Raw genomic sequence first — 22,579 nt, 5'->3', positions numbered from 1 at the left:
GGGTAGGACCATTTGATGTTTTGATAGGGAAGAAAGTCAGGTAGCAAATTGTAGGAATGGGTTTTACAGGATTGATGAAAACTAGCCCACCTTAGGGAATAATTTGAAATATAGCCCTTGGCTGTGATACTAATAATGTGCTTGTTTTTGGTTGTGGTTTCAGTATAGGCCAGTGAGCAAATCAGTGGGCTGAGCAGGTTTGCAGGAAGCCCTTGTGAAGGCCGTCTCGGAGTGAGAATGCTGAAATTGAGCTCTTGCTGAATGTGTCTCCACCAGTAGCCTGCTGGCTGTAGGGTCTTCCTGTGGCTTCTTTCTCCTGGTTCCTGTGCAGTTTTATGGTCAAGTCTTTTGTACTCTTTGGGAGATATTTAGGGCTGAATAGTTTCATTTGAGCCGTAAGTTTGATTTATAGACTTGTGGAGATACTTCATGTGATACTTAACAGGCCATTGACATTAATGCTTTCTTTTTGCCATTGCAGTGATATTCTCACCATCTAGACTGGTTTAATGATGAGAAAGACAAGATGAAGTTTATTCTGGCATTTTGGTTTCGAGGGAAGTTTTGACCCTCACGATTAACATTTTTTGGTCATATTTATTGAACTTCTGCTAGACAGTGTATTCATCTTTATAGCTGTAGCTATAAAAATGAAAACTCTACTTCTGTATTTCTCTGCCCTGTGGAGGTTGCTGCTGTTTCTGGTTATCATGCACACTCTCTTGGCCTTGAGAGCCTTTTCTGTGTTGAGGTCTCCGGGTACACCTTCAATGCTCCTGTGCTCTCTGCTGCGTATTGTAGAGGTGCAGTCTTCAAAGCACATCCTGCTGTGGCCACTGTTTTGCTTCTCTGTCTGGATGCCTCTTGAGGGTATGCTGTGTGTATATTGGTCACACGTATTCCTGTTTTCATAATGTCCACAAGGGCTTTCTTTTTCTTTGTGTATTTGAGCAGAGAATGACTTTAAAAGGAAAAATGAGCTCTGAAGCAGTATTCTAAGACTGTCAGACTCCTGCATTGTGGTTTCCAGTCAAGCGATTTCTTAACTCTTTGGAGAGCTTCTGTTTCCTCTGTGCAACCTGTCACCCTTCTCAGTCGGTCTGCTCACAGCTAACTGTCTGCTACTCTGTGCTCTATTAAGTAACACCGGAGTATATCTGGTGATCAGATGTTTGCTGTAGAAGTGCTTGTCTTGTCCACTGGGCTTGCCTTGTACCAGGAACTTTAATTTGAGTCATGTGCACTTGTTTCTTCCATAAAGCTAGAGCCAGTGGTAGGAATAGCAGGATTGCTTCTCTCATTTTATAAAAGCGAAAGTTAATTAGTGCTCTGCATGCCAGGGTCTGCAAAGCTCGCTACCCTGTCAGGTTCACAGATAGTTGCTTTTCTTTTGGAAATAAAATCATTTTCCCCCTCCTATATTCACGACTTACACTGGATGCTAGTAAGAAGAGACTTAGTTACATTTCTTTTAAAAGGCAGGACCTGAGTATATCTGGTACTAGAGCCATTATAGTAGGTCTGTTGTTTGCAAGTGTGAAACATTTCAGAAGTAAATTCTCTTGTATAAAATTCCTCTATTATATAATTAAAACTAATTTGAATTGAGATATGTAGGTAATGGAAGATACGAGTTTTTAGAGTATGCTACTGAAAAGAAATATTTAATTTATTTTGAGGCATCTTTTTAAAGAAGTCAGTGTTGGCTGTTGTTGGGTGCACACTTGTAATCTCAGCATTTAGAAGGCTGAGGTAAGAGGGTTGCCAAAATGGAAGGCCAACCTGAGATTTGTATATAGTGTGTTCCAAGCTAGCAAGGGGCAGCAAGAACCTGACTCAAATCAAACAAACAAAATACAAGAACCTTAAGGATTTGGTGCAAGGTGCAACAGGGTGGAACTGGGATGGCAGTACAAGTTGGCAGTGAATATATCCCCAGATCAAGTAGAGACTAATTGAGTTAGAACAGTTTCAGACTACATTGAATTTCATATTTGGAAGGGATTTATATAGAAGAGTGGGAAGCCAAGTAAAATTTTTTGTTTGTTTTAATTTTTTTTTTAAACAGGCTTAATGCTTTCCCAGTAGGAGCCATGCTAGACAGATTTGAAAGAGAAGTTGAGAGCTACACAGTTTTAACTGGGCTCTGGGCAGAAGAGGGGGTTGGGCAGATGTGGGAGTACATGGTATGGTAAGATGTCCTCAGTTTGTAACATACCTGTCTGTCTGTCTTCCCCATTTGGCAAAATCTCTGCAGTGTTCCTGCCTCTGTGTTGTTTGTAAACTAGACTGTGATGTCAGAAGTGGGCACAGTCTTGTTTCAGTTAGCATTTAGTGTAGTCTGGTGTCCACAGTGGGTATCCACAATTAGTTGATGATGATTAGTGAAGCTGAAGCTATTTTTTAAACAGGGCCCAAGGGATGCAGACAGTGATGAAAACGACAAAGGTGAAAAGAAGAACAAGGGTACGTTTGATGGAGATAAGCTAGGAGATTTGAAGGAGGAGGGTGATGTGATGGACAAGACCAATGGTTTACCAGTGCAGAATGGGATTGATGCAGACGTCAAAGATTTTAGGTTTGTATATTTTACACTTCTGATTTTTGGATGTGGGCTGTGGGTTTTGTTTTCATTTTAGTCCCTTCCTTCCTCTTTCTCTTCAAAAAAAAAAAATGGATCTAGTATAGATGATGCCATAGAGGTGTAAACTAACTGGTAAGGTGGCATTTTCTAAGAGCTGTCCATGTTTGATGCTTTGCCCAAGTGGTAGAATTTGCATTTGTAGGGAGCTGGGTTCGCAGAGTTATTCCACAGAGGAGATTTTAGTAGAATACTCTAAACTTTGGTGTAGGTGTTTCGGGATTTCCCTGAGTTTCTCCTGCACCACTATTCACTCGTGACTCTCTCTGATTTTGGATGGAGAAATAACTGAGAACTTGTGCGCTTTCTCCCAGTTCATTTGTGTGCAGCACCTCCATTCCATGTAGGTAGGCCTACTGTTCAGGTTGAAGAAATAGAAGTTCAAAGGCAAAGTAAGAAGGGCTCACTATGTAACCCAGGCTGGCTTTGAACTTGCAATCCTCCTGCCTTGGCCTCTGAGTGCTGGGATTTCAAATGTATACTGCTACACCCAGCAAATGGTTTGTTTGTAATCATACTTCCCATGGATACCTCTTATCCCATCTTTGGTCATGTCTGAGTTGCACACTATACTTTGTAATAGAACATGTATGGTTTACATATTTGTCTTCCACATTTGGCAGCCATTCTTATTTATATAGACAAGCTTTAGTTATGGTGTCTAATTTAAAAAGTCTATTAAAAAATCCTTGTTCTGTGATACACATACAGATAATTTAATGCCAGTCTAAAACTAATGGGTGTTTATTTGAATGCACATAAAAACATGCATTTTACACCCTCCTTAAACCCACTAGTATAAAAAATGTATTTTGTATCATTTGTTGAACAAGTATCAGGTGTTTAATAAACTAATTTTGTATATATTGAATGTATATAAAATTATGAGTCTTTGAAATTTGAGGCAAAGGGCTATATAAATGCTTACCTCTGTTCTTGGGATGTGTTCAGCTGGCCTCACCTCCTTGTATCACAAGCACCCTGGAGAATTGCTTTGTGTTATCTGGCTGGGGCAATAGGTGGTTGAGGTGGTGGTGTATGTGAAGGAACATGACAATACTTTTTACTTGTACCAGTTGTATTCTTTTTTATTTTTATCTTTCCTTCTTTTAAAGAGATGAAGCTATAGAATGTAATGGGTTTGGAGGATACAGACATTTAACATCGAGTTGTGGTATATCTCAAGTCCCAGTATAATACTCATTTAAACTTGTGGCCCAAGTAATGACCATTGGTGCCCTCTTTGCTTTTTGGAGTATCGCGACATGGAGGATGGAACATAAATACACTAGCTTCAGTTTAGCATTGTCTTTGGCAGGTAGGGTAGTGTTCAGCACTGGTGATAATATAAATAATACCTTAAAACCTTTTAATTAGAATCATTCCAAGAATTGGAATTTCCCCTAGGAACCAATTTTCAGTTATGCTTTGTTTTGAAACAAAGTCTTGTGCGTACTCCAACATGGCTTTGAAACTTGCACTGAATGTGGGAATCATAGGTGTGCCACTCTGCCTGCCCTGGAAACCCACATTTCCAGTGCGCTCTGTTTAAAGAGGAGTGACTGCTCTGGTGGAGTGTGTTTATTTACCCCTGTTTTTTTGGGGGGAGGGACATTTGTTTTCATGGCTGCCACAGGAAACATTGTTTTTAGCATACTCTATTTCTTCAATTTAGATTCCATGGTAAAGGTATTGTACATTAATAGCCGAGGATAAAGAATTAAGAAGTATCCAGAAGGGTAGGTAAACAATAGAAGAGTCAAGTCATTGTAGAGGCTACAACTCTATAAGCCCTGTCAAAGATCTCTGGTTATTTTGTAGAACTAGCTAGCTATCAGGACTGTTAATGAACTATGTCAAGGACATAAATTGGGGGTTGCTCTAGTGTCCCTCCCAGATCAAAATAAGGTTTAATGCCCTTTACTTTCTCTGTTTAGCCGTACCCCTGGTAATTGCCAGAACTCTGCTAATGAAGTGGATCTTCTGGGTCCAAACCAGAATGGTTCTGAGGGCTTAGCCCAGCTGACCAGCACCAATGGTGCCAAGCCTGTGGAGGATTTCTCCAACATGGAGTCCCAGAGTGTCCCCTTGGACCCCATGGAACATGTGGGCATGGAGCCTCTGCAGTTTGATTATTCAGGCACGCAGGTACCTGTGGACTCAGCAGCAGCAACTGTGGGACTTTTTGACTACAATTCTCAACAACAGGTACAGTGTGTGTCTTTGTCACCCTTCTCTTTTCTCTCTAGCCAGCACATTATGGGGTGGTGGGTGGGCAAGTGTGTTACCGTTGTAGAATGCCGTCAGCCAGCTGCTTTGGTCCAGCAATGAGATAAGTTTACAAAGCTCACCTTTCTGCTCACGAAGCTGGTTCTAGGTCAAAGTTGCTGGGAAGAAAGCATCCTGCTCTACATGAATTGTGTTTCACTATTCTTTCCCCACCCCTGGAGAATGAATGAGCATCCTCTCAGATGTTAAGTTACACTTGGAAGATTTCTGTTGTATGCTGTTGCTGGTTTGTTTTGTATTAACAAAATGAAGGGCTAGAGAGATGTCTCAGTGAGTAAGAGGGCTTGCTTTGAAAGCAAGATGATCCATGTCCAAATCTCTAGCAGTCTTTGTAAAAGCTGGGCATAGCTGTGCATGTCTGTAACCTTAGTATGGGAGGTCAGAGATCCGGCACATCCTGGAGCTTGATAGTCAGCCTGACAATCTAGCAAAAACAGTGAATTTCAGATTATTGTGAGACCCTGCATCAAAGAATAAGGTGGTTTTAACAAAGGTGGAGAGCAATAAAGGAAGACATTTAGTGTCCTTCCCTAGTATTGTTCACTTGAGCACAGAGAGGCACATATCCTCATTTCTCAAGTGTGCATAACCAAGAAAGGGGAGTAAGATGGTGGTTTCTCTTGTCCTTTACTGCAGTATAATACCAACACATTTTTACCAGTCAGGTTTTCTGTTTGTATTAGTTATTATAGTCTATAACACATACATGATTGAACTTGTAAAACACTCTTCTGTAAGGTCTACAATTATTATTTGTGTTGCTGGTGTGTGTGTGTGTGTGTGTGTGTGTGTGTGTGTGTGTGTTTCTCACCTGTGAATGCAGAGGCCAGAGGAAGATGTTGGATGTTTTCCTCTATTGCTCTTTGCCTAATTCCCTGAAACAGGGTCTCTCACTAAGTCTGAAACTCAGCACCTTGCCAGTTTTCTCACTCCCACCCGCAGTGCTGGAGTTACTGTGCTTACACTTGTATAGTAAGTCCTCTTGCCTACTGAGCCGTCTCCTAGGCTTACCTCTCTTCTGTTTAAAAGTGTCTAGAGAAATTTGTGAGTTTACAGGTTTTTTTTTTTTTTTTTTTTTTTTTTTTTTTTTTTTTTTTTTTTGGACAGTGTTTTGCTATGTGTCCAAAGCTAGCTCAGAACCTGCTGAGTAGTCCAGGATAACCTTGAATTTATATTCTTGTCTTTGCCTCTTTCTTTTAATTTTTTTTTGTTTTATTTTTTGTATATGGGTGTTGCATGTCCTTGTACTGTGTGAGGGCCCAAAAGAGGAAAGAAGAGGCTGTGAGCTGCCATTTGAGTGCTGAAATTGGACCTGGGAGCAGTCAGTGCTCTTAAATGCCTAGTCATCTCTTCAGTCCATTTTCAGCCTCTTTGGTAGTACTGAGATCGCAGGTGTGAGCCACCGTGCCCCAAAAGTATGCCAGCCATTTTGGAAGGCATAGTAGGACTAATTTATTAGAAAGGAAACAGTTACCAGTGGGACTCAGCAGCTTCACAATCTGCAGTATGTACCTTTGTGTTACTCCTTAATTTTGGACTGGGATATAATTGTATAGTTGTATTGTGCTGTGCCTTTACTTGCTGTCATTTAACTTATGCCAGATGAATTTTGATTGGTAATGAACCTTAGGAAGTTTACCAACACAAATCCCTTTGAAGTATGCTGTATTTATGGTTGTTAAGTTTTTGTTGTTTTTGTTGGTACTGGGTTGGAGCCTGGTAGTACAGGTGCATAGGGCTGAGCTATATCCCAGCCTACGTGAGATTTAGTTAGCAAACTCTTTTTCCATAGAAAGAAAAGTATAATTGGACATGGTTATATCTGTAGTTCCCAGTAGCTATGTCCAGCTCCATAAAAATTGTCTCTCTGTTTTTCTCTTCTTTGTCATCATTGGCTCAATGTATTTATTGTCTGTCTTAATTGAACACTTTGTATTTAAGAAGAATTTTTTTTACTTACTTTTCTTTTTTTCCCCCTAACTTTTTTATTTGGATTAGAAACAGGATGGTTTCTACATGACAATACCTGTATTTAAGAAGAATTTGTCTCTAGTGTTTTGGTAACAAAATTTGATTCTATTTGATTTAGTTGTCCTTTCCTTCATAGTCAAGGAATTATTGTCCTTTGGTTTATTAGTTTATGGTTTCATATTACCAGGAAGTTGGGAGCTAGCTAATTGTTAGGATTTAAATACAAATGAACTTTTGTATATATCAGAGATAACAGTTGTATAGATATACCATGTCATGGTGGATTTTCCACTGGCTAATTTAAGCAGATTTGCATTTGGAACCTGTTGAGTTATGGCTTTTTGCTATGTATTGTGTTGCTATGTGCATAGAGTCAGGAGCTGATGCAAAGGCTTATAGAGTGGTGGTGCTTACTGGCGTGGAGCTTTCTTGCAGAACCCAGCACCCCCAGATCAAGGATGGCTCCACCACAATGGACTGAACCCTTCCACATCAATCACTAATAAAACAAAATGCTTTTACAGCTTGATATCATGCTTGATATCTCAGTTGAGGTTCTCTCTTCTCAGATGACTATAGCCTTTACAAAGTTGACAGAAACAAGGCCGGAACAGCCTATTTATGCTAATTTTTGTTTTCCCACCATTCGTGCCAATGGCATATTCAACTCCTGAGCTGTACTCCCAACCTCAAAGTAACTTTTTTTACCCTGAGTTTTTAAGAACTCTGGTTCCGGTCACCCAAATAACATCTGGTCATCATTATCCTAATTTGCTATTTCATATCCTATTTCCAGGTGTCTTTCGAACCTCAGTTTCCCTGGTGTGCCTATAGAGGAGTCAGAATTGTTAGGAGGAAGGATCACCTGGCAGTTGTTAGGTGTTTCTCACCCCCTTCCCTTTTTCCTTGAGATAGGGTTTCTCTGTATAGCCTTGGCTGTTCTGGAATTCTGTAGATTAGGCTGGCCTCCAACTAACTGAGATCCACCTGCCTCTGCTTCCTGAGAGCTTGGATTGAAGGCGTGTGCCACTGCCACTTGGTAGGTGTTACCTTGCTTATCACTAACTTTTCTTAACCTTTTTTCATATTACGTTGCTGCTGCTGTGATATAAAACACAGTGACCAAGGCAACTTAGAGAAGAAAGGAGGGAGTATTTGAACTTCTGGTTCTAAGAGGGATGAGAGTGTGTCATTGCAAGCAGACAAGGCAGCAAGTGACAGGCATGACTATAGGAAGCTGAGGACTCACATCTTTTACTACAAACAGAAGAAAGAGAACAAGAAGTGGCATGGGCCTCTAAACTTTAAAAACTCACTCCTTAGAAATGTGTTTCCTCCACCAAATTCACACTCCCCAAACAGCACCATCAACTAGGTTTCAGTGGTTCAAATATCTGAGCATATGGGGAATGGATGTCTCAGTCAAACCATCACACTTTCATGACATTTACTCATTTTCATTCTATTTTCTCCAAGGGCCAGCTGGGTCACTCAACTTTGTTTATACGAAATTTCCATCTCCTTTGAACTCCATTGTATGAGGCGGCTCATGGTAGAGCATAAGCACCATAGGTTTTGTCTGTGTTGTCTTTGCCAGCTAGAAAGCTGTGTGAGAGCAAGAGCTGTCCTCTGCTTTCCTCCAGCCAAATGAGTCTTTAGGAACCATTCCCACATTCCTATTACATCTCCCTCATGATCTTTGCGTTTAATATACTTTCCCAAAGTAAAATTCAAAATTGTATAATACCTGGGAAAGGTTTTGAATATTGTTGGAAGGTTTGTTATATAAGACCTAGTAATATATTTTTGCTGTATAATGGACGGGAAAGTTATTTCTTGGATTAGATGAACTGTTTAGGGCCACTGTGTTGCCATCTGATCAAAACCCATAGCCCTTCACATCCGAATAATATTCTTTTGGCACCCCACTTTGTGGATTCACTCAGGGAGATTGTAGATTTGTTAGCTACTTATAATATTTAGTTTGTACCCTTTTCATCTCTAGCCAAGTACATTTTTGATAAACAGAGTAAGATTTCCTATTTGGTTCTCTTCTTCCTAGTTCTCTGTTTAGTCATTAGGATGCATTTCATCATTTAAGTAGTAACAGGTAGCACTCCATAATAAGAGATGGGACAGTGCTGGAGAGATGGCTCAGGATGTTAAAGCACATTTGCTGCTCTTGCAGAGAATCTGAGTTGGGTTCCCAGTATCCATGTTTCCATTATCATGGCAACTCTTATAAAGGAAAACTGTGTGTCACTCTGAGCATGGCTTAAGCATGTAAGATCTCAAAGCCAATCCCCACAGTGAAACACCTCCCAATAGTGCCACTCGGTATGAACCAATTAGTCAAACACATGAGTCTATGAGGGCTATACTTATTCAAGTGTACACACACACACACACACACACACACACACACACACACACACACACACACACACACACACACACACACACACACACACACACACACACACACACACACACACACACACACACACACACACACACACACACACACCCAGTTTCACCGTGTAGCTCTGGCTGTACGTAAATTTTCTCTGTAGACCAGGCAGGCCTCAAATTCTGTTTGCCAGTGCTGGGATTAACAGTGTGTGCCATTTAATGTCCTCCTCTGACTTCAATAACAGTTGTGTTCACATGAGTAGTAACACACACACACATAAACTCTAAAATAACAAAAATAGATGAGACCATTCATGTCCACACCATAGGACATTCCTGGGAGAAAGTACTCTCTGGTCTCCAGAGGAAAGAAAACTGATGGAAGAATTGCTGGTGAACTGCATGAAGAAAATGAGAATTGAAAATGCTCATTGAGTAAATAGCATGCCCAACGCCTAAAATGCGAAAATGATCAGAGGTGTGTTCAACCTGGCTGGTAGTTTGGGTAGACTGTGAATAGATACTGAGTATTTTCCTAACAATGACAAGACATTTCTTATGAGCTTTTTTGTTTTGTTTTTCTTTCTCTTTCTCTCTCTCTCTCTCTCTCTCTCTCTCTCTCTCTCTCTCTCTCTCTCTCTCTCTCTTTCTTTTAAGCCCCTGCTTCTTTCTATCCTTCAAGCACTGAGATTGCAGGTGTGTGCTGCAGTTGAAATTTTAGGAGGAGTGCCATAGTTTTTGTAATGTTTGTTTAGAAGCAGGTTTAGCTACTCTTATGTTAATCTATTAGTTAATTATTGACTCATGAGTCCTTCAGGAACCTTGGTTTCTGCTTGAAATAGAATTGTATTCAATCATTTGATGTATGTGCTATCAGTCAGGGGTGGGAGGGATCATTGATGACCAAGGCAGTCGTCGTCGTTGTTGTTGTCGTCGTCGTCGTCGTCATCATCATCATCATCATCATCATCATCATCATCATTTAAAGGGGTGGTTGGATTGTGTATTGTACTGGTGACTGAGCAGAGATGGGCATGACGGAGGTACAATTACAGGATACCTGGAGTGCAAGCTGAGTGTACAGATTGCATTGAGAATTGAGTCTTATGTCATGGAGGGCTTGTTTGAGCCAGGTGTGTCTCAGACAATACCCCAAACAACTGAGGGTTAAGCCTGTGATCTATGTTCGATTACTGTGTATTTTTCTGTGCATTTTTTTGCCCTTTGATTTTAGTTTTGTAAATGAGGAACAAAAGTTAGTCATGTTCCTTTATTTTGGTTTATTTGCTTCAAATGGTCAGGCAGTTTTATTTGTATATTTATAGAGTAACTGGTGTGGGCATTAACTGAATAAATAATCTCCTCTTGTTCTATTACTTTCCATTGTGATGTTGACATTATGGGTACATGATACAAACTGTCTAGTGAATAGGGGAGAGGTGATTTTTCTCTCAGTCCTTTTCATTTTGTGGGCTTTGGATGGTTTAGTTTCTTCTCTGGTCACTGGGCTCCTTGTGAATCTGACCTTTCCTTAGGTTTGTTTACCAGAGCAAGAGTTCCAAAAAGCTTTTGAGCAGTTAGGTGATCTCTGCTTCCTTGAATGTTTTGTTTTATGATGTGAGGAACTGAAACAGGCTTTTGTGCAGGCCCAGCAAGTGCTCTGCTATTGAGCTGCCTTTCCAATCCATAGTGTTTGAATTATGCTGGGTATGTGCTTGTGTGCGTGTTTGATCATACATGTATGTATTTTAAACATACAGTATACAGAAAGAGTATGGAGGAAACATTACATAAAAGTAGAATGTCAAGATACTTAAAAGCAAAATCTGTATTTGCTTCTTTATACACATGAAATATTAGCTCATAATGAACATGAAGAGTGTTTTGGAATGCTTGCGGTGACCACAACACAAGTGAAAAATGTATGATGTTTCCATTTGCTTGTTAGAATTTTTAGGTGTAAGGCCTTTTCCCCACAATCCCAAGTGAAGAACACACTGAAAAGATTTCAGGACCAGAGAGACAGTCGTTAAAATAAGCCTACAGGATTGCCTTTTATATAAAAGGGCCTCTAGTTTAAGGCTACTTTCTCTGCGTGATATTCTTATTGTTGTCCTTCTGGAGTGTTCTTCCCACTTTCTTGCTTTCCTTTTTTGTGTTCTTTTTTTTTTTTTTTTTTTTTTTTTTTTTTTTTTTTTTTTTTTTTTTGGAGACAGGGTTTCTCTGTGTAGCCCTGGCAGTCCTGAAATTCGCTTATAGATCAAGCTGGCCTTGAACTCACAAAGATCCGCCTGCCTAATATGCTGTGTCAGCATAGATTGTTGATATGTTTTATTTAGAACACAGTCAATTCAAAAATAGCCTAATACACCATGAGACAGGGTCTCATGTTACTGGGACTGACCTAGAAAACTTAATTGTGTAGCTGAAGGCTTTCAACTTATCCTCTTGTTTCTATTTCCCGAGTGCTGGGATTATAGGAGTGCACTACATGTGTGGCTCACAAGTCGAGCTTGGGGGAGTCCCCAGTGCTCTCTTCTCATCAGCCAAATGCACTCAACACTCACTTACGTGTTCTTTCTCTCTCTGTCTCGATTTGTGTTCAGCTATCTTTCCTAAGAGACTGTGAGTGTATATAATTTTATTTAGTGTTTTGTTAGTGAGGCAGAGTCTTTCTTAGTAGCTTTGCTTGTCCTTGTACTTGCTATATAGATCAAGCTGGTCTCAAACTCAAAGAGATCTACCGCCATCTGACTGCCTCCTGATTCTGGCTACCACACAAGTTAACAATTATTATTCTGTGCATTGTTTCCGAGGAAGACTTGATATTAACTAGTGATAGGATGGTCGAAGATTACCTCACTGTAGTTTTAATTTGCTCAGCTACACAGAAACATTTATTTATTTGGCAGGGGATTGGGTTTAGTTTTGATCTTAGATTTCTGTTAGAAATTATTAACCTTGCAATTTAGGTCTCTCCCCTCCCCGGTGTTTGTTTTTTTGATAGTTTTTCTAGACCTCGCTGCCCTGCACTTATTGTGTTACCAGCCTGGCCTCTGATGGAATTGAAAGTTCACCATCATACTTGATTGCAATTTCCCTCCCTTCCTCCCTCCCTCCCCATTTTTTTTACAGACCTTTTTTTCCCCTTTTTTTAAAAGATTTTATTTATTATGTATACAACATTCTGTTTCCATGTATATCTGCACACCAGAAGAGGGCACCAGATCTCATTCAAGTTGGTTGTGAGCCACCATGCGGTTGCTGGGAATTGAACTCAGGACCTCTAGAAGAGGTTCTTAACTGCCTGTCCATCTTTCTGGCTGTGGAACTAGTTTCTTATCTGCTAAGGAATACTGAAGGTTTTTTTTTTTAACATAACATTCGTTTATTTAATGTGTATGGGTGTTCGGGATGCATGTGTGTATGTGTACTGCTGACTCTTGTCTCTGATATAGAAACAACAGTAAAACTAGAAAACAAAAGAAAAAGGAGAGACCTTTTGGTTCCTAGTGCCAGGCTTTTACCCAGCTCTTGATAACTCATTCAGCTTTATGCATAGCTTGCTCTGAAAGGAGTATAAGAAAACTGTTCTTCTATTATTGCTTATCATCTTTCCTTGTAACTCTTAAAAAAAATTGTGCATGGGTGCATGTATGTAAGAAAGAGAGGGTTTCCTCTTCCCCATAGGCAAGACAGCTTGTAGGAATTTTTCTCCTGCTATAGCAGGAGATCTGTTGATCAATCTGCCCTAAGCTTGATCTGGTGGTCAGGCTTAGGGCTGTACTTTTAGGTCATATAAAGGACTGGCAACAACTTTAAGAACTAGATGTTTGTTTTCTTTGTTTGTCTGTTTGGTAGAGGAGAAAGTTGAGGCAGTGAGGTCCGAAGTTCATAGAGGAACCAAGGTAGGAGTCAATGCTGTCTGGTCTTAAGGTCTGTTTCTGAGCTTTGGCCATTGCATTGCTTTAAGATGGTGAACAATCAAGCTCTCATTAAATATGTTTTTGTTGGGGAATAGTGGTGAGGATTTAGCTCAGTGTGCTTGCTGTGCAGGACCCTGAATTTGGCCCCCAACACCAGGCAAACAGGAAAAAAAAACAAAAACAAAAACAAAAAAAGCAAACTCAGGGAACATTTTATTTGGGAGTGAGTGTGCATGTCTTCTGCACTTTATAATTTATGTTCAGATACTACATTGCTCTCAAGGTCAGAGAACCCCAACATCTGGAGTGTTAGTAGAGGTGGTGGTTTGTTTAGTTGTGGATATTTTTACCCCTCTTTTTTCTTTAAACAAGGTCTGGGCATGCAGATTAGGCTAACCTTGACTTCTAGGTCCTCTAGAGTGCTGCGGATTGTGTTCACTGCCATGTGTGCAATGGGAGCATTTTTATGACAACTGTGATTATAACAGTAATGATACTAGCATTGCTCCCTCCCTCCCTCCCTCCCTCCCTTCCCTCCTCCCTCCCTCCCTCCCCTCCCTCCCTCCCTCCCTCCCTCCCTCGGTAGTGCTGCAGTGTGTTTTTTGAGATGTCCATTTCCTTTTGAAATAGGAACATTATTTTTTGTAAAATCATGTAGTGAGGGACAAAGAAGGAAGTCAAAGCAGTTTGTCATCAGATTGTGCCTTCAGTATTTATTGTGAATCCCTACATGAGTTTGAAGTAGTTGCCCCATGAATGATTTATTATCAGCATAGATGCACATCACTGATTTCCTTCCAAAAGTACTTCCTAGCAGCTCAGTTGTAGGTCATTGGCTCCTTTGTGGAAATCATGACAGTGGTATCAGAACTCAGGGGCTTGCCCACCAGATGGCATTAATGCAAGTTTTTCAGGATCTTCAGAGTCTGTCACTTGCCAATTTTCCAATTTTGTTTTGAGCATTCTATTTCTAGTTGCTATTGCACCATTTAAATAAAGAGAATGCCAAAATTGCTGTAATCTAACTATAATCAAATCTGATGGCTGTGGATGTGTTAATTAGCTTCTGTTAAATTGTTTACTACAAATGCTGTCAAGAAGATAATCTTTCATTTTTTTTTATATCCACTAATTATTAAGTAGTCCCTACCACAGGCTATATGGAACTCATGTAAGGCTTGTATGTGCTTTCTGTTAAAAGTAATCATCCTTACCTAAAATATGACCACATAAAGGTAGAGACTGCAGATTTAGGTTACATTGGTTGATTTATGGTAGTCAATTGTATGTGACTTCTATGTATATTTGCAGTGTACATATAATGAGTTTTGTGATACTTCATGAAGTACATAGTGAGGAAAGTCTGATGGAGTGGGATTGGATCAAGTTAGGATATCCTCAGTAGTTACCGTCTATATCTATCTCTCAGCTCCACACTATAGTGAAGCCCAACAACAGTGTGGATGGTACCTTCTTGTGTCTCTTGATAAATATGCCTATAGTTTAAGGTCTGTTATCTGTTATAAATCACCAAGTGATGTGAGCTGGGTTGTTGATGGATACTGTAGAAAGAACAGGTGGTTGAAAGCTATATTTTGGGAATAGATTGGTTAAGCAATTGCTCAGCCACTCAAGAAGTCTTTAGAAGGAAGCCTGTTGAGGCCCTTTACAGTTAGGCTACCAGTTTCCCCTTTCTTCATCATTATTCACAATAAAATGTTATGTCTAGGAAAGCAAGGAGAGGGTTTTTATTTGCTCACAGCTACGTCCCTGTTTCTTGCATAGTAAATATTTGGATGTTAATACTCATTAATATATATATATATATATATATATATATATTTGTAGGGTAAATTAAGTGGGAAGGTTTGTATTTTCCTTCTTGTGAACTAAGAAGTGTTTATAATACAAATTTTATCCTTTTAAAATTTGTGTGCAAATGCAAGTGTCACAGCATGGGATGTTAGAGGAGAATTTGTGGGTCCTGGAGATTAAACTTAGTTTTGGGGCTTGATGTCAGAAACCTGCTGAGCCATCTTGTGGGTTCACAGTGAAAATTTGTACTTTTCACCGAGTATGAAGAATACGATGTAGGAGACTTTGAAACTCTCAAAGCCAGACATTTCTCTAATTGATTCATTAGGAAAAGCTACTAGTTTAGGAATATATGCAAAATCACTTCCCCAGAGAAAAAGTAAACACATCTTCTTCAAAGCATGAATAGATGATAATTCAGAGTTCATTGGGTCTTAAAAAGTCCTAAACGTAGATTCCAACCCTTGGCATGCTGTGGAAGTCATTTTGCAGTATCCTTGCCCATTTGGGACTGTACTATTGCTGGTAGCCAGTAGTCCATATGTGTATATCTGTAGTTTAGGGAACATGAGCCATAAAACAGTCTCTGAAGAGGGCAGACCAAATTGAGATGGTGAGAGAGCAAAGACAGACTGAAGCATTATTCCTCCAGGCAGTGGAGCAGGTGTGAGGAGACACTGTTTTGCTAAAGTGGCATATGTAACAGAGGCTAATGAAATGAAGAGATTTAAAACATCATTTTACAGGACAGTTCTCTGACTAAAGCATCTTTCTCTTGTTCAGCTATTCCAAAGACCCAATGCGCTTGCTGTCCAGCAGTTGACAGCTGCCCAACAGCAGCAGTATGCGCTTGCAGCCGCCCACCAGCCTCACATCGGTAAGTAAGAGAGGTGTATGCTGGGAGAATCCAGTAAATCAAGCAAAGTCTATCCTAGCACCTGCATGACACAGAGAGTTTGGAGGATAGTGCTTGTTCTAGGCCGGCCTGGATTATACAGTGAAACTTTGTCAGAAAAAAAGAAAAGGCAACAGTGGATGGAATTCAGGCAAATCCCTCGTACAGATTAAATGGCCTCTTTCTTGTGTCTACTAGTTTCTAGCCCCATATTTATTTTATTTTTGATGTGCTCAACCTGAATTCAATATTTCTTTGGTATCTATTTTTTTCTGTATCTTAAATGTGGCAACATTTAAACAGTTTCCTAGAGAAATGACTACCGATGATAACTTCTGCTAAGATTTAGGCATCAGTGCTGGGTGTAGTGGTACACACATTTCTCTCAGCACTCGGGGGCAGAGACAGAAGAATATCTGTGAGTTGGAGGCCAGCCTACTCTATGATGAGTTCCAAGCCAGCCAGGGCTATACAATAACATCCCGTCCCTCCAAATAAATAAATGAATAGATTTCAGCATGAATGGGTTGTTGTGGTTCTGTTCAGATACTGTATCACCTCAGTTTAGAGCAGCAACATAGTGCTTATGTTACTTGTAGATCCACCTTCCAAGCCATGTCTTCCCTTTATTGGGATGAGTTTGGCAAGTATTTCAATCTTTTCCATGACATTTTTACTATTTGGACCTCTGTTTTAGTTTTTTTGAGGTATGTTCACTGTGTAGTCCCAGCTGGCTTCAGACTCATGTCAGTTTTCCTGCCTCAGCCTCCCAAGTGCTGATATTACAGATATGACTACTGTACCTGGCAACTCTCTCAGACTTTCTTAAGGACTCTTCAGGACAAAATGCCATGACTGCAGATAAGTGAGAGTGGAGATTTCTTTTTTCTTACTTAAAATGTACACAGACATGAGCCCTGGATGTGGTATTCAAGGAAGAATGCTTAGCCATACCCTGGTTGACACAAGAGTGGGCCAGCACTATACTCATGTAAATTGTAGTCTTTATTAATACCAATATCCTTTTGAATAATTTTTTGATGGAAACAAGTCCTTATTTAATAAGTGTTTTGAAGCAATTTTAATAGTAAAATTGAAAAGTTAATATGAGTTTAAGACTTCGAGATGAAACTTAGTGTGTACACAATGAATTCAGTGTCTGCCCAGGGCCCTAGATTGAATTCCCAGAACCACAAATAAAACAGTAAAATTAATGCCTAAGAATCTAGTTGGCTTTAAAACTGTAACAGGGATATTTGTATCATGGAGTTAGAGGGATTATCTGACATTCAGGAGACTTTGGGGTTTGGTCTTAGCAGGGAACTAAAACAAAAATGATATGTAAGTGAATCGTTACCAGTATTTCTGTGTGTGTGTGTGTGTGTGTGTGTGTGTGTGTGTGTGTGTGTGTGTGTGTGTGTTGTCAAATGACCCATTCACAGATGTCAAATATCAGATATCCTCTTGTCGTATATTTACATTATGATAACAGCAACATTACATTTACAAAGTAGCTATGAAATAATTTTATTGTTGAGGTTCACCACAACATGAGGAATTGTATTAAAGGGTCAAAGTATTGGGAAAGTTAAGAACCATTGCCATAGTCGAAGGCACCCATTGTCTTCCTCTGTCCTATGTACACACGGGGGGGGGGGGGTCACTATGATTTTTATATTGAAGGGTATATTATCTTTGTAAGATCCCGCTCTACTCTCAGCCTATTCTCTCTTCCCTTTCCTTCCCTTCATCTAGAACCTGGAATGCTAGCCAAACTAGAGAGATGTGTAGTAGGGCTGCAGTTTGGTCTTTGTTTTTACTGACAGGTGTGTTTCCAGCAGGTTTAGCTCCCGCTGCATTTGTCCCCAACCCATACATCATCAGCGCTGCTCCCCCAGGGACGGACCCCTACACAGCTGGATTGGCTGCAGCAGCGACACTTGGTGAGACACATGCTGCATGCGGGATTTGCTCACCTGCTAGAACAGTCCTTTGAAACACACGGACCTTCTTCCTGCTCTGCCAAACCCATGTCTCCAACACCTAGTCTCACTTCTCTGCTTAGCTATTACTCCTCTCATTCTGCCTAGAAAAACAAGGTGATCGCTTATCCTGAACCACAGTAGCTTCGATCCACTGAATTGCTTGCTCGTGTTTCAGCTTATTTGCTCAGCTATTTTCTGTTGTTACCACAGGGAATGCAGTCTGTTTCCTTACCTTCTCCTTGTTTAGTGGCTTCCTGTTTTCCATTCCTCCAAAACTGCATGGCTTTTAAACACAAATCTTACCCCTTCTCCCTTGTATGTCTTCTTCCTGGCTCTGTAATATGGTATGTTGCTGTTATTGTTACATACAGCTCATCATCATCAGAGCCTAAGGAGATGGTGGTTACTTGGAATTAGTATTACACAGAAGCTACTGGTGTTAGATGTCTAAAGATTGGCTGAGGTTGGCTCCTTATGCATTGTCCTCTCTTCATGACTTGTGTGTAGCAGCTGGACCTCTGCATCACTCTTCCTCCTGCATGGTCACATTGGCTCACACCACACACCACAGCCAGTCCCATCAATTTCAGGTTCCTTACTGTCCCAACGTGGGCCTCTGTCTCCAGACATCTGTCACAGTTTGTGCCTGGGATGATATGCCTTTAGTCTTGATTCCCTGTAGTTTCTCTGTTGATGACAGCTGTGGCTTTTATTTGCTTGTGGATGGATTCATGATGCTCTTGTCCTTTCTTGAACTTTGGTTTTTCAAAGTCAAGTACCTTTTCCCCCTTGACTCTGTGTGGCACAGTTGATGTCACAGAGGGGCCATAAATGTTACAGTGACTTCAATTAAATATGAGGACAAAGACAATAACCTCTGAGGCCTTTGGAATATGTATACACATACCCCTCTAAGTTATGCTTATTTCAGCTAATTATCAATGTGAGATTTCATCAGCTGTCTGGTCAGTAGTTCATGTTGTGCAGTTGTCAGTGATGATGTCAAAACAGCTTGGCATTTCTTAGATTGTATCTTCAGAATTGCTTGCCTGGTTATGATGGCAGTCTGTATAGTACCGCCCCTTGCTCTGCCGGTGAGCAGAGTGGAAAGCTCTGTCAGGCAATGTGGTCTTGGCTGACTACAATTAACATTTGCCTCAGATCTTTGCTGTGCACTGTCCTTTATGCTTTTGTTTTGTTTGAGTTGTTCAGGAGTGACTTTACTGCTGAGAAAACTCTCTTAGGTCACATAGTTTAAATCTGTGTGGTCAGGGTTTTAGCTATGTTTGATTTTGTGACATTGAACAGCTGTGCTATCTTGAGCCACATTTCCTTTATTGCTTAACGTGTTACTTGAACAGGAAATGAGTTTCAAAATGATAAATGTGTATTTAATGAAATGGTAGACTGGTGGTTAACAAGTTTGCATATGAGTGAGACTGTAAACAATTTAAATGGTTTTCAATGGAGGGAAGTATTTTGTTAACACAGAAACTTAAGCAGGCATTCTGATAAGCCAGTCTCAACTAAGCACTTTGTCGTGTTTAATTTCGACCACATGACCGAGGTAGAGTAATGGAAGTGCCGGGTGTAGGATTTGAATGTTTAGTTTTGAGGGCGCTGTCCTTGCAGGTCACACTTCCTTTTTGAAGTTCGTAGGGCCACACTCTAACCTGCTATACCTGCTGTGTGAGCTAGGAAACCTATGCCCTAGGACAGTTCCTTACGTGTCTTTCTCTCTGCCCCTGCTATGCCTTTCTCCACCTAACTAGTATTTGCACCCTGCGCAGGAGAGTTTGGAGATCATTTTCTTTAGCTTGAAGATGAGCCTTTTGACTGTTTTTTAACAAGTCAACAAATTATTTTAATCCATTTGCTTATTGTACGAAGATGGTTTATATTGTAACATAGCTATCCTCAACAACACTGTCATTTTGCAGCTGGCTGTAGAGTTTCACAGCGGGCATTCTTGATCATGCTAAGCTAGGCACTGAACAGCACCCAGCTAGAAATGTTGAAGCCTCTCATTAGGCGGTGGTGCAGTCTGACTTGTGCTTTATTAACAGGAGAGTGTGCACCAGTTTGTTTTTGTTTAATGAGAAGCAACTACTCTGCCTGCACAACTGTACCATTTGAGACAGCTCTTTGGAACACAAGTGCAATGCTTGCTCACTGTCAGTGAGTCAGGCTGCACATGCTGTGACTGAGGAAGAAAATTGCAGGCATGTTTCATCAGATTAGAGTAGCTGTCTTTGAATACTTTGTCCCCTTTTCTTTCTTCTGTAAGTTATTTGTGTCAAATATGCTCACACAATTTCCCCTTAGAACCCTGCCACTGCCTGATGGTGAATGCACATCCCTTTTGTTTTTCATCACCAACTTCTGCATAGAGTTTTAACCTAGACTGTGCCCCCACCTAAGTTGCTCTCTGAGCCATCCTTTTACATTCTGATTTGCTGCTTTGCTCTGTGTGCAGACACTGAGAAGGTGAACTGCTCACTTGGCTTGGAGCAGAGTAGTTAATTTCAGAGCTGTGGGTCAGTGGCTCTGATCAGTCAAGGTTAAGATATGCTATGCTTTTATTTCAATTGCAGTCATTGAATTTTAAAACTCGATACACCAACATCTTAGTGTTTGTTGTGTTGAATAACTTGTGATTTTAAACATGGAAACAGAAAAAAAACAAGGGTTTTTGAAATTGTGTGGTGGAGTTCCTTTTATCAGAAGGAAAATAGTTTCATCTGGAGTTAGTGACACAGGGGCCTGGTAGCTCTGTGAAGACAGAGTGCAGGTGCAATTTGCTCTTTCCCTTTCTGTTTAAGATCAGGCCATCTCCATTTCTTTCTTTGTCAGCAGCACACTGTCTAGTGTCTGTCGTGCATCTTTTCTCTCTCATGGGGAAAATGTAACTTCTGGATGGTTATGTTGGTTCACACCTATAATCCCAGCATTCGGGAGGCTGAGGCAGGAGCATCTCTAGTTCGAAACCAGACTGGGCTACATAGCAATACTGTGTGGTAAACAAGACTTTATCTCAGGCAGTTTCTCCTTTCGTTTAGACTCCATCCCTTCAGGTCCCCTCCCGGTCTCTCTCCTTTCAGTAGCTTCACCACCTTACCCTATCTTTACTGTAGTAATTATTAGCTAGCACGAATCTGTGTTCCTTACATTAATATTTCTTGGATCTCATCTTTCAAGATTTGAATAATCCTAAGATCAGTATTTCTAAACATCTTTTTCCTTTCTCTGATTATTTTTAGGTCCAGCTGTGGTCCCTCACCAATATTATGGAGTCACTCCATGGGGCGTCTACCCTGCCAGTCTTTTCCAGCAGCAAGCTGCTGCAGCTGCAGCCGCAACGAATTCTGCTACTCAGCAGAGTGCTCCACAGGCCCAGCAAGGACAGCAGCAGGTAAAGGCAACACAGGCCACTCCTGTGAGGGCAGCTCATGTTGTGTGCTACTCACAGGCAACGTCGTCTTCATCGTAGACCAATGAGTGCTTGCATGTGTGCAAGCCACTCATAGGTGTTGTTGATCCTGTTTGTAAAAACACCGAGCGCCTGTATATGTTTGTGGCGTGTGTGCGACTCACAAGGGATGGCACTCTTCATCATAAAATGCTGAGTGCCTGTGTTTTCATACCCACATACTTGCTCCAGTGCTCATTTAGCTGTTTATATTGTTGTTATTGGGGCCTTATGTGGATTGGAGGTTATCCTCTGGTGTCAGGAGCCATCCTGACACCACACTGACACCAGAGGGTGTTGAAACAAGCATCTCTCACCCAGACCACTAATTTGGTTGGACTGTCCAGCCATTGAGTCCAGGGATCTTCCTGTCTTTCGTTCTCTGTGCTGGGGATTGAGTTCTGTTTCACATGCTCAGGCAGCAAACACTTTAGTGACTGTCCCTCCCCTCCCCTCCCCTCCCTCCCCTCCCTCCCCTCCCCTCCCCTCCCCCTCCCCTCCCCTCCCCTCCCCTCCCCTCCCCTCATCCATCCATCCATCCATCCATCCATCCATCCATCCATCCATCCATCCATCCATCCATGAGATAGAGTTCTACATACTATGTAGCCCTGGTTGCTCTGGAACTCACTGTGTAGATCAGGCTGTTCCTGAACTCAAAGATCTGTCTATCTTTGCTTCCTCCTGTGTGTTGTGATATTAGTTTTGTTTGCTCCCTGTATGCCCCCTGATGCGCGCACACCCCTGCTCCCCCTTTAAAAAATATTTACTTACTATGTATGTATTTAGTGTTCTGCCTACAGGTCAGAAGAGGGCACCAGATCACTGAGGCACCATGTGGTTGCTGGGAATTGAACTCAAGACCTCTGGAAGAGCAGCTGCTCTTAACCTCTGAGCCAGCTCTTCAGGGTCCATTCCCCCACCCCCCACCACCTTTAAGTCAAAAGTTTCTTAAAACACTCTGCTTCCATGTATATCTGCACGCCAGAAGAGGGCACCAGATCTCATAATGGATGGTTGTGAGCCACCATGTGGTTGCTGGGAATTCAACTCAGGACCTCTGGAAGAGCAGTCAGTGCTCTTAACCTCTGAGCCATCTCTCCAGCCCCCTACTGAGTCTCTGAGTGCTGGGATTTTAGTTGTATGCCACTATACCAAGCTTGATTCAAATTTCCT

General features: G+C 41.0%; 1 protein-coding gene across 24 annotated transcripts in view; it reads left to right on the top strand.

Moving 5' to 3' along the window:
• Positions 1 to 22,579, top strand: part of Pum1 (pumilio RNA binding family member 1) — a 111,207-nt gene that overhangs the window by 56,964 nt on the left and 31,664 nt on the right. For 12 of the 24 annotated variants that reach the window (XR_004768149.1, XM_027399443.2, XM_027399453.2 and 9 more), the window contains 5 exons: positions 2,412 to 2,578; positions 4,579 to 4,849; positions 15,838 to 15,931; positions 17,776 to 17,892; positions 21,195 to 21,346. Coding sequence is in view for 23 of the 24 variants with exons in the window: in XM_027399443.2 (XP_027255244.1) it covers positions 2,412 to 2,578; positions 4,579 to 4,849; positions 15,838 to 15,931; positions 17,776 to 17,892; positions 21,195 to 21,346 (801 nt within the window). In the remaining variant the exon portion in view is untranslated. The remainder of the gene's footprint in view (positions 1 to 2,411; positions 2,579 to 4,578; positions 4,850 to 15,837; positions 15,932 to 17,775; positions 17,893 to 21,194; positions 21,347 to 22,579) is intronic. The other 12 variants (XM_027399455.2, XM_027399454.2, XM_027399448.2 and 9 more) reach the window with 6 other exon arrangements.

This window comes from Cricetulus griseus, chromosome 2, assembly GCF_003668045.3.
Source record: "Cricetulus griseus strain 17A/GY chromosome 2, alternate assembly CriGri-PICRH-1.0, whole genome shotgun sequence".
NCBI lineage: Eukaryota > Metazoa > Chordata > Mammalia > Rodentia > Cricetidae > Cricetulus > Cricetulus griseus.
Note: the sequence above shows the minus strand (reverse complement) of the source record. Positions and strands in the feature narration are given on the sequence as shown.